Source organism: Penaeus japonicus, unplaced genomic scaffold, assembly GCF_977035675.1.
Source record: "Penaeus japonicus unplaced genomic scaffold, GWHDUDI00000001_assembly GWHDUDI00000013, whole genome shotgun sequence".
Taxonomy (NCBI): domain Eukaryota; kingdom Metazoa; phylum Arthropoda; class Malacostraca; order Decapoda; family Penaeidae; genus Penaeus; species Penaeus japonicus.
Genome location: NW_028234415.1, coordinates 45,358,289 through 45,370,788, shown reverse-complemented (window position 1 = coordinate 45,370,788; position 12,500 = coordinate 45,358,289). Strand labels below are relative to the sequence as shown.

Sequence of the window (12,500 nt, the reverse complement as noted above, 5' to 3'; positions counted from 1 at the left end):
TGTCGTGTCACAGCCTTTCTTTGTCACCTTTATTTATTCATTATGATATCAGAACTATTTTTGTGGTAGCCTTTTTTGTTTATGCGTTTTACCATATTATGATGTATTGATCATATGACAGGCTTTATCAATATTGCAATAGACTGAGGTTGTAGCAAAGAGTCCATATCAGTTCATTATGTTTTTCACACCAAGTTTGATAGAAGCATTATACATGTATGGAAGGACAAAAAATAGTTAATTTTTTCCATAGGTATATAGTGGAATAAATATATCTGACAGGTTGGATGTCCTTGAAAGCTGTCTTTCCTGCTGGTGTTAACTTGAAATAAATTTCAAAGGGCATAGCTTCTCCATCCATGTTAACTAGGAAGAGCTAAAACAAAGTGTCGCGGGACTTTATCCGTGTTTTGCAGTAAGAACCCAGGCTGTCCAGAGTTGTACTGTTCTCAGGCCCTTGACTCACAGGTTGAGAGTGGCTTATCTGAGTTGATGGACGTTTCCTGCTCTGAAACAAAGTCTACCTTGGAGTCAGAGCCGCTGTGATTATTGCTACTGCTCAGGAGACAACAATCCCTACTCTTCAGCATGTGCTTGTCCATGTAACTCTTGTCAGATCAGAGGATATAGATGATGAAGCCAGAACACAGGAGAGGTATAGCTAAACCTTATTAGTGATTGATATGATAGCTATAGTAACCTTATTAGTGATTGATATGATAGCTATAGTAATTATGATAATGACAAAGAAACACAGTGCAACAACCTTCCCTACTGTCAAATACATCTTGATGATTATTATCTAGCTCACAACCAAATTATCAGCTGTCGTCAGGACCTAAACTTGACGACTTTTATTAGTGTTGACATCCATCTGCAACTGGTTGATCTTAGTAGTGATGTAATAAGGAAATATCTCATAACAGTATAAAGTCACAAAATATAAAAAGGGTTGTAATAGTTTTAGTTGCCAGCAAGTGTTTAACCCAAATGTTTTTGCCTGCTTTTTGTTTTGTCTTCCCATGCTTCTGTCACCCAGTGTGCTACAGCCAATCTTCTGCCTGACACAGATTACTCCAAGGGTTTTGGTGGCAAGTTTGGTGTGCAGTCTGACCGGCAGGACAAATCTGCTGCAGGATGGGACCACATTGAAAAGGTTGAGAAACATGAGAGTCAAAAAGGTGTGCAGTTATCTGTTTTAAATTGCTACCATTATTATCACTTTGAGGTTCTTTTGTAGTGATAGCCATACATTTAAGGATGTGTGATTTAGGTTTTTGTTTTCTTTCTTTCTATTTTGAATTATGGCTGACAACATTACTTGATTAATACAGTCAGTAAAGAGTTTAACCCGATTTATGGATGTCAGGAAATGATCAGTCATTGGAAAACTTATTGATGCATGAATTTCCTTCTCAGTGGGGTTTTGAATTCTCCTGAGCTGGAGTATATATGCTATACAAGAATATTTTAGTTGTTGTTTAGCTTAGTGTAACTGTTTTCTGATCTTTTTACATGCTGCACACAGACTATTCTAAAGGTTTTGGCGGAAAGTTTGGAGTGCAGAAGGACAGGCAAGATAAGTCTGCTGCAGGTTGGGACCATATAGAGAAAATGGAAAAACATGAAAGCCAGAAGGGTGCGCCTGCTTCTTGCATATTACGTTCCAATCCCTTTGGGGGGGAAGTACGGTCTCTTGACTCCTGATGCGTTTTTTGCCATCAGATCTTTATTTATTGGCAGATCTTTATATATTTTGTTTAATAGTAGTGGGTGTATTTGTGAATCCCATCACTAATAGCTCAGTGACGGTGATTCTAAAATTCTATCACTACTAAAATATTTAGGACTTACACTAAATGTACCTTGCATAGTTAATAGCTGATCAATTTCAAAACATGACTGGTTCTATTACAAGAGGTATTTTCAGTCCTACTTCTGCATAAAAGAAATTGATATTCATATTTTTAAGGGCAATATGATTGAGGGCTTAATAGTAGTATCTGAAATTATCTATGATAAATGACTAAACTTTGTCAGTGTCCAATTTTCATTATTTTCTTATACTAGAATACTATGGACTGCCTCTTGCTCACAAAATTAAATGAAATAACCCCCCTCCTCCTGCATATACCCAAATTGTTTGTTTCAAACATTGAGCCCAGTAACCTAGCTGAAGGAACATGGCCATTTGTTAGTAACAGGTCATGGATCTGTGATGGCCATGCTACTTATTTTGTCCTGATAGTGATACTCTTATAGTTTCATATATGTAAAGACAGATATGATATGCTCACTTATGCTTACTTCCAATATCAGACAAATTAGTAATGTGATGAAGTTCTTGCATCAGTGTTGTAATTTATTATAATGATCATAAGCTTTTGTAAATGAAGCATTGTAATGTATAATTTCAATATTAATGCTTACATCAACCTTTATTAAACGGTTCAATTTTTTTGCATGCGGCAGACTATTCCAAAGGATTCGGAGGAAGGTTTGGTGTGCAAAAGGATAGACAGGATAAGTCTGCAGCAGGTTGGGATTACATAGAGAAAACGGAAAAGCACCAGAGCCAGAGAGGTGTGAAAGGGTGGGGCTTCCAGTGTAGATTCTCTTACCAGTCAAGTTATGGACCTGCATCTCTGATATTTTGGGAAGGCATTCGTGTTAAAGAGTGAGAGGAGCTGATCTGTTATTTAAGACCTTTAGTTGTGGATTACCATATTTCCTGGCTTGTAAGCCAAATTTCCATAGAACTTTCACCCCTTTTTTCATAAGAAGAAGAATAAGATTCTTTTGATACCTTTTGATAAGAGGATTGATCAAAATAAATTACTGAATTTGAAGAATGTCTGATGGTCCTTTGCAGAGAGTAAGTGTTTGGCTTATATGAATATTTTGATATCTATACATCGTATAGATACTTTTAAAAAAGAAGAAAAAAATGGTAGTTAGAACTTGGGAAAGGTTCCTTTTGGCTGGCAAGTAAAAAGTCAAACAATGATATTTGGTAATATAAAATTAGCATATCTAATTTACAATAAAAGTTATCAAAATTTTCCTGTTACTGGTAAAAACTATGCCCTTTATTAGAAAAAGAAAAGAAATTCTAAGTCTAATATACCTTCAGAAGCATTCTCTTGAACATAGTTTAGCTTTTAGATAAGAGATTTTTAATAAGTAATTTAAATTTGGATTTTTTACAATTTTGACATCCAATGGCTTCCCATTACCTTGATGTATCAAATCAGAATTTTTTAAAAGGGGGACAGGCCCAAGTGTGTACCTCTCAAATGTTTTTTTTCTTCCAGTAAGAAACGAAAAAAGAGATCATTTACATGTGATTTGGTCTTCATGTTTTTAATTATATATCATTTTATGTGCTTTTACTCTACCTCAAGTACTATTTGCAAAGAGGCTAAGCATTACATCCTGATACTTTGCATATGTCCACTATATTTCTTAATTTAGTGTCAATATCTTAAAATTTCATTTTTAGATTTGTAGTATCAAATACAGAATTATAAGTTCTGTCTCTAGACTTGACAGATAAGTCCTCCTCTGAAAAAGTTTCACTCCACGTAATAGATGTCTGCTTGGATATGGTTTTGGGCATCAATTATGGGAGTAAGAAAGTGCCTTACACATGGGTATATTAGTGTAAGCCTCATGCATAGAAATATAATATATTCTACATGCTGTAGTAGTATTTAACCCATTCGCGCCGGTTGACGTGCTGACACGTGGTCGAAAAAAGCCCCGGACCCGGGTGACGTCCTGGCACGTGCTACATTTTCGGCCCGCGCGCCGGGAGGCCAGTAGCGACGTGCTGAAACGTCCGCATTAGAATGATAGATTATTCTTAGTACAATTCGATTTTCATACTTGATTTGTCTTAGCTACTTTAGTTTATCCTTCTAAATAGTAGAAAATGGGATATAACGTAATATGAATGACGTCTCAGGTACATACGCAATCTTGATTACGGCATGGTGATTTCTGTTTCTGATTCGTTGAATATGATGATCTGAGTCGAAAGACTATCGTAAAATCAATAGTAATTGGCCGAGGAATAAAAAAAAAAAAAAAAAAAAAATTATAAAACATCTTTTTGTTGCCCCACTAAAAGAAAATGACACTTGAAAAAACATTGTTGTTACTTGCATTCACTTGTATGCACATGTATGGTTGTTCATATTCTCTTTCTTTTCTTTTAGGAAGAAAAAAAAAATTGAAAAAAAAAACTATGTTTGTTACCTCACTAGAAGAATGCTTCCACTTCCCATTGGTATTACAACATAGGAGTAAAGAATATGGAAAAAGTTCAATAGAATAACACTAAAAAAACAGTGCTATAACATCTTTTTCGACTGATATACATCCTCTGAACATAGCACTACTTTCTACACATGATTACACTTTAGACGAAATCACGCAAACCATAAGGATAGGGTGGGTGAAAAACGCTCTGCGAGCGTCAGAGCGACCGCGCGCAGCGGGAAAACACCCCGGCACGAACGGTTGCGCGCTTGAAATCTTCCCGGCGTTATCGGGAGTAGGCGAAATTCCGCCCCGGCGTGAATGGGTTAAAAGGATTTACTAAAATTAGAAAAAAGGAAAACATACCCATAGTTTGAATTGCACCAGGTATTTTTGGAGTCCAGAGTAATGAGGTCATAGCCTAAACTTTGTCAATCTTTTCGCCTGGTGCAGACTATTCTAAAGGTTTTGGTGGGAAGTTTGGCGTGCAGAAGGACAGACAGGATAAGTCTGCAGCAGGTTGGGACCACATAGAGAAAACGGAAAAGCACGAGAGCCAGAAAGGTGTGACAGGTTTTAAAGTTGTACTTTTTAGATCCTCTTTATGAATAGTTTGTTTCCATGTAATAAATATATATAACATAAGAATCATTTTGATTTCTTGTTTCAAAGAAATTTGATCATGCATTTGAAAAATAATGTTCATGTTTCAGGGAATGATATGCTTAAGCTTATTGCTTTTTTTCCCTTTTTTTTTTTGCTATTGCAATCCCTCCCCCCTTTTTTTGCTGTATGCTATATCCAAAACTTTGCTTTATGCAGACTACACACAGGGATTTGGCGGCAAATTTGGCGTACAGTCTGACCGCCAAGACAAATCTGCCGCAGGCTGGGACCACATAGAGAAAGTGGAAAAGCACGAGAGTCAGAAAGGTGATTTGCCATTTGTAAACTGGCAGAAAGCAGAGATTATTGTTTTTTTCTGTTTAATTCCAAATGTTTCCCAACCTTATCTCATGCCTTATATAGTACCATGTTTTCATGCTTTCACATCATGAAATGTGTTTGACATTTTATTAAGCCTCACATATAGTAACAAATTGATCCAAAGCATAGCCAGTACCATAAGCACATCCCTTCAGCAGAAGTCTAGACCAATCAGAGACTTTAAGAACATGGCTTAAAGTGTATTCTCATTGCTTCAGATTATTCGATGGGCTTTGGCGGGAAGTTTGGCGTGCAGAAGGACCGTCAGGACAAGACAGCGGCAGGCTGGGACCACATCGAGAAGGTGGAGAAGCATGAGAGCCAGATGGATCACTCCAAGGTAGGCCTTTGCACAGTCCACTTGGATTCTATGTTTTTTTTCTACTTCAATATTATCTCTTTTGCTACTTTTACAATTACTATTACCATGAAAAGTATCCCTCTTAGTGTTGGGTGTAAAGGGACAAGGAACTGAGAATGCATTTGACAGAAGCAAAATGTGCTCTTTCTGTCTAAGAGTGGCTCTTCTTGTCCTGTTATAATAGAGCTAATGGAGTTAACCCCTTCACTACGGGCAGTAGAAAACGCCCCTCACGCCATATCCAGGCTGCCGGCACGTGCCAAATTTTAAACGTCGCTATTGAATATGACAAGTTTTAAGCCAAAACCTCAACATAATCATCATGTGTTTTATATCAAAATATGCATAGTTAACCTCTTCCCCCATATGCATATGACAAGTTATTTACCTGGGTTAGGAGGAAGATGGAAAGAGTGACCTTGGTGAGAGGCCTCACTCAGATAACAAAAGAAAACAGTTGGAGTAATATGGTAAACTAATTATAATAAGTTTTATATTTTTACATAATGTTCCATAAATAAATAATAAAATGATTGCTAGCATGGTCCATCAATACCTCCCCTGGTATAAGCGAATCCCACTCTTATGTAATAATAATGAAAGTCAAGTAATATATCGTATCATATCCGACCTCTATTCTGAAAGATCTCGTACAGTATCCGGAAGAAAGAAAACTTAATTCCACCAGAACTCAGCCATGACGCAGTATGCGCATCCTCAGGTTTTTCACAAGCGTTGCGAGGACGCAGTATACGTGTCCTCGAGTTGAAGGGGTTAAGATAAATCATTTACTTTGGCAGTACCTAAAACACTAGATTTGAGCATTGCCAATCTCTCTTTCTCTCTTTCTGTCTTTCTGTCTTTCTCTCTTTCAGTCTTTCTCTTCTATCTTTTCTCTCTTTCAGCTCTCTCTTCTTCTCACTTCTCTCTTTCTCTTTCTCTCCTCTCTTCTCTCTCTCTTCTTCTCTCTCTCTCTCTCTCTCTCTACTCTCCTCTCTCTCTCTCTCTCTCTCCTCTCTCTCTTTCTTTCTCTCTCGCTCTTCTCTTCTCTCTCTTTTCTTTCTCTTCTTTTCTCTTCTCTTTCTTCTCTCCCTCTCTTCCTTCTTTCTCTCCTCTCATTCTCTCCCTCTCTTCTCTCTCTTTCTCTCTCTCTCTCTCTCTCCTCTCTCTCTCTCTCTCTCTCTCTCTCTCTCTCTCTCTCTCTCTCTCTCTCCCTCTCCCTCTCTTCCTCTCTCTCCCTCTCCCTCTCCCTCTCTCCCTCTCTCTCTTCTCTCTCTCTCTCTCTCTCTCTCTCTCTCTCTCTCTCTCTCTCTCTCTCTCTCTCTCTCTCTCTCTTCTTCTTTCTTTCTTTCTCTCTCTCTCATTCTCTTTCTCTGTCTCTCTCTCCCTTTCCTCTCCTCTCTCTTCTCCCCTCTCCTCTCTCATTCTCTCCTCTCTCTCTCTCTCTCTCTCTCTCTCTCTCTCTCTCTCTCTCTCTCTCTCTCTCTCTCTCTCTCTCTCTCTCTCTCTCTCTCTCTCTCTCTCTCTCTCTCTCTCTCTCTCTCTCTCTCTCTCTCTCTCTCCTCTCTCTCTCTCTCTTCTCTCTCTCTCTCTCTCTCTCTCTCTCTCTCTCTCTCTCTCTCTCTCTCTCTCATTCTCTCTCTCTCTCTCTCGACATTTGGGTGAAGTTTTATGTAAATGCAATAGAGGAAAATGTAAAGTGATGATCTGGAAAAGCCATAATTTGATCACTCACCATTTTGCCGTCAGCATAATAAAGCTTTCAAGTTGGTTATAAGGATGCATTATGAGGAATCAGTGATAAACAAGAAGCACGGTTTTGTTTTTTCTTAAGTATTATTACCAAGGATCATGTCCAGATCTGCACATAAGAATTACAATTTACACATAGTTTGTACAAATTCAATCAAAGTATGATCTAAATAAAACAAAACCCAGTAACCCTTTACCACCATTTGAATGACTGGAATTACTTGATTTCCTTGGTGTTTGAACCTGTATTGCTCATTTTCATTATTGTACTGGTATTTTATATATATATTTATATATATATATATATATATATATATATATATATATATATATATATATATATATATATATATATATATATATATATATATATATATATATATATGCATATATATATATATATATATATATATATATATATATATGTAATATATATATATATATAATGTATATATATATATATTTATATATATATATTTATATATATATATATATATAAGCTCTTACCATGTTCAATTGTTAAAGTAATGTGGAATGATGAAAAACAAATAAAAAGATAAGATAACTAATTGTGAACAATGGGGCACAGTGACACTGCCCAGAGTAGAGCACAGCAACTAAAAATCTGTCTATAAACAACGTAATTTCCAGTGGAAATGATGGCTTTTGACACATCATGGATATGACACTGCTATAGTTTACTGAAACGGTCCTTAGATATGGCTGTATATGACATACTTTGAGAAAATGTTGTTATACTATATTTCTGAAATTAAAGAAATGATTGAAGAACAGAACAGATAAAATTCAATTCTATTGAAATTTCATGCCTGGTTTTGGTTGCCTTTTTTTATGTATAAAGGCTTGACTGATATGTTGTGATGTAAGTAATATAGAAATTGGAAATATAATGCTTATGCTAGAAATGTTGATGTTTAATATACTATTAAAAGCAAAAACATTCTCTAAATCTATTAGTGACAGCTGAAAGATTTTGTCTGCTTATTCTTGTAATACATTTGATGTAAATGATATTAAAAAGGAGTGACAGAGGCTGTGTTATTTTAATCAAAGAAATAAGGCAGATAGTAAAGCATTTCATAAAAATAATATGAAACTTTGTTTTAATTGAGACAAAATTAAAATCATTAAAGGATATGTATATTTTCTTTGTGAATGAAAGTGTTTGTTATTCATCATATATGCTTTGTGTATTTGCAGGGCTTTGGAGGTAAGTTTGGGGTTCAGTCGGACCGCATGGACAAATCAGCCCATAAGTTTGAGGAGAAGCAAGACGGTGTGGGAACCAACTACCAGAAGACTAAGCCAGATGTCCAAGGTAGTGCTTCCATGTTGTTTTGGATGTGAAAACTCTGATAGTCATTGTGTTTCTGTTGATATTGTTTTTTTCTTTTCTTTTCTATTACTATTATTTTTTTATACCTTGAGAAGAAACTCAAGTGAATGGAAAATTGTTGCTCATGTCTTTCTTAATTTTATTCATTACTTTTTTAGCTTCTGAGAAGGCTTCCAACCTGAGAGCGCGCTTTGAGAACCTCGCTGCTAACCAAGAAGAGGAGAGAAAGAAGCAAATGGAGGACGAGAAGAAGAAGCGATATGAGGGAGACACAGCCTTCATTCAGCAGGAAAAGATGAGGGTGATGCAGGAACAGCAGGAGGAGGAGGAGAAGCTTCGGAAAAAGCACGCAGATGAGGATTATGTGAGGGAGCAGGTCAAGCAGAAGCAGTTGGAAGCAACAATGAACAAGCAGAGGGAGGACGAGCAGCTGAGACTTCAGCAGCAGGAACAGCAGGAGATGGCAAGAATTGCAGAGCTGGAAAAGAGGTTTGTTAATTCCTTTAGAGCTAATTAATTTTACTACACTGGAAATGCAGATGTTAGTTTGTGTATATGAAATGATTGTCAGGTATCATATAGAGCATTATAGGATAGAGTCAGATCCTGCTGCCAAATGATCTGATTATGAAAGCAGTGTATTGTTTTGGGATTTTTAGATTGATTAAGTGAATATTTTTGCTTGTTTTGGCCACGAATGAGTCACTGGGGCTGCATGCACAGCACTACTGATGGGTCTTATTTCAGAGCGAGGGGGTGGCATGTCAAGGCCTTTCATTCACTCTCATTCTTTTTTTTCTTTTCTTATATTTTAGACTCTTATGAGACTTATATGTACCATCTGGCAAGCTTGGTCAATATTTACTAAACTTACTAACTTACTAAAATTTAAGTCCATATTAGCTCAGTTTGTTCTTTGCACCCAGTCTGACTGAAGTATTACAGTCATATTGAAGGACAAAAGCAACTTTATTCTTCTCAAATTTTGGTTTCTTTTGTTAATAAATTTAAGAGAAATAACCATCACCTAAAGAAAAAAAACATGAAGAGGAAGGTGACCTATGCTTATGCCTGTGAGTACCAGAGCACATTGTAGCCATACTAGCATAGAGGCACAATGCAGATGCTCCACGTAGTCTGGTTCACCTTCTTCTCATTCTGCCTATACCTCATATACTTTAGAGTGAGAGGTCATATCTTCATGTTTGTCAACGCTCTCTGAAGCTAGTGCTCAGCTATGTGCTCGTTAAGGCTTACTTTCTTGCTGGTACAAGGAATGGTGATATTAGAAAACACTAGAATGTGAAGGATAAAGACTTACCTGCATTGGCATGTGCCCGTCAGCTGGCCCTCAGCAAAATATCTCACTGCTGGCACGTGTTATCTCCTTTCCATGGGTTGATTCTTACCTAATTTGTTAGGGTGGAATATCCCAGATAAAGATTTTATGAAGAGCAGAGCCTTGCCTTTGTATTGGAGACAGACTGACATGTGATTTTCTCTGACATGCACCAGGGAGGCAGCACTTAAGCAGCAGCAAGCGGAGGAGGAGGAGGAGCGAAGGAGACAGCTGGAGCAGGAGGCAGCGTCCACAAGAGAGCAGGTAAGTGATCTCAGTGGGTGGGTGTGCCTCCCAGCCCTGCCTGCCCTCCACATGCAAGGTCATGGCCACTGCACATAGTTGCAGTATCTCTCACAAAGATTGCAACATTTGGTTGAAAACTCCATATTTATATTTTTTAAACATTTTGTGGACACTTGTGGACAAACACATCATGAATGATGAAACAGTACTTTGGGAATGCAGAAGTGAGAGAATTTCTCCTCCATTTACTTTATATATTTATTTATTATTATTATTTTTTTTTTCAAATAGTTTTTTTTTATGTCTGTTTATTTCCACCATTTGTCCTTCCTGCACTGGCCTAGATTGTTTCCCTGGTGACCCTGCTCCACCAGCCAAAGGTGCTTCCACTTACCCACTTTGCTGATACTAAAGTGTGCAATTGTGAATCAGAGTGAACTATGCACCACACACCCCTTGTGATGCCACCTGTTCAATGTTCTTCTGTGAAAATGCTCTGTTTCAGTGTTTGTTTTATCTTCCAAAAGAATTTACACTGTTTGTCTGCTAGCTTTTTGTGATTAATCAAGCAGAGAGCTTTAATAAAAGTGTGCCCTTTATCTTTGGGTTAATTTGACTCGTCACTCAGTTGAGAGTAAAAATCTTAGGGGAAAGAAGCCTGATAAATAAGCAGTAATTAGGAAAACTTGATATGTCTGGTCCACACATATTTAGTGGATAGTATTACCAGTGAGGAAGGAACCACCGGCCGCCAAATAGTGCCGTTGCCAGAGAAACGTCTAGTGCCAAGGGAAGGAAGAGAAAATGCCCCTCTTGAGATCAAAGCTTGTTACATCTTCATTTGCTTTTGATGATGATGGATAGAGCATGTTTGGATAATATTTTTGCAAATTTTCACTCATAGTTCTAGGGAATTATTTATTTTTTACATTATTAGTTTTAAAGTCACATTATTCTTATAGATATTGTAGCATGTTTACTGTATTACTGTATTTACTGTATTTACTGTATTCATTATACAAATTGTTTTCATCATTAAAAAAGTCTTGTCCAATATAAAGAATATGACTAAGAGAGATAAAATGTTAATAAGGACTTTTAGATCTAAGAAAATTCATAACTGAATGAACAGATTAAAGTTTGTATAATCAGCTAAACTTGTACAGGAAATACCAGCAATAATTTGAATTTTCATTTATGGTCATTAATGCAAACACAGGTTTAAGCAAGCATGGTAGCAGTTACATAAATCATATACAAAAGCAGATAATTTTATATAAATCACATTTCATGGAGACATTTCACCTATGTTTCACCAAGTTACTTATTAGCTGGTCTACTTACATCAGGTCATATCTGTGTGTGTTTTTCCCAATGACCGCACAACTTGAACAAAGAGATGTTGTGTCCCATATCGAGAAGCCTTTTTCTCTGCTCATGCATTGTAAAAACTGATTTTAGCCTAGATCTAAAGCTTAGTAATCTGCCTAGTGTTTGTTAGAAAAAAACATCTTTTAACCCATTCACGCCGGGGCGATTCCGGCTCTGAATGGTCGTAATACCGGGGTTTTCGAACGCATAAGCCTAACGCCTCGAGATTCTCGGGCGCACAAGCCGCGAGCCTGGGCTGCCTGCTCGCTCACCCCAAGCCCCGGCCTTGCCCAGATATCTCATCACTGGCGTCTGACGCAAAAAACACTAAACGTGTCAGCACGTCATCCGGCAAGAATGGGTTAATGTTCCATTGACAAGGATCCTCTTCATACACGAGATAACATCATGGGAGATTGTTTAGTGGAAGTTCAAATCTAGGATTTTTTTCCCATCGATAGTTACCAAGATTGTAGGTCTGCATTATATGGTCTGTTAGGCCTTTGACCTTGCATGTCTCACGTGACAGGGTAATTTACCCATTCTGATGCCATCCTGCATTTGCTCGCTGCCATGCTGTTGGCTTCATCAACTACCAAATACTTATATGGCCAACTGTTTACCCTCATGTTGCCTTCCAACAGAATTCTCTCGCACAGAATTGACTTCAGAACATTGGATTTCAAGCATTCAGCTAAGACACATGTACTTCTGAAACCATTATCAGTTCATCCGTTGTAATGTCGTAGAGTCTTTGAGAGAAATTGTATTTTTTATCATTTGGATTCCTGTCTTTTTGCAAGTTAAAGTCCTTCTTAACTGAA

General features: G+C 37.3%; 1 protein-coding gene across 21 annotated transcripts in view; it reads left to right on the top strand.

Moving 5' to 3' along the window:
* The window catches only part of Cortactin (cortactin), a 42,277-nt gene that overhangs the window by 10,601 nt on the left and 19,176 nt on the right, over positions 1–12,500 (top strand). For 8 of the 21 annotated variants that reach the window (XM_086543633.1, XM_086543630.1, XM_086543629.1 and 5 more), the window contains 7 exons: positions 1,071–1,181; positions 4,717–4,827; positions 5,086–5,196; positions 5,469–5,590; positions 8,585–8,702; positions 8,879–9,209; positions 10,236–10,323. In XM_086543633.1, the coding sequence (XP_086399759.1) occupies positions 1,071–1,181; positions 4,717–4,827; positions 5,086–5,196; positions 5,469–5,590; positions 8,585–8,702; positions 8,879–9,209; positions 10,236–10,323 (992 nt within the window). Of the gene's footprint in view, positions 1–1,070; positions 1,182–1,528; positions 1,640–2,472; positions 2,584–4,716; positions 4,828–5,085; positions 5,197–5,468; positions 5,591–8,584; positions 8,703–8,878; positions 9,210–10,235; positions 10,324–12,500 lie in introns of all 21 variants that reach the window. The other 13 variants (XM_086543625.1, XM_086543624.1, XM_043026006.2 and 10 more) reach the window with 4 other exon arrangements.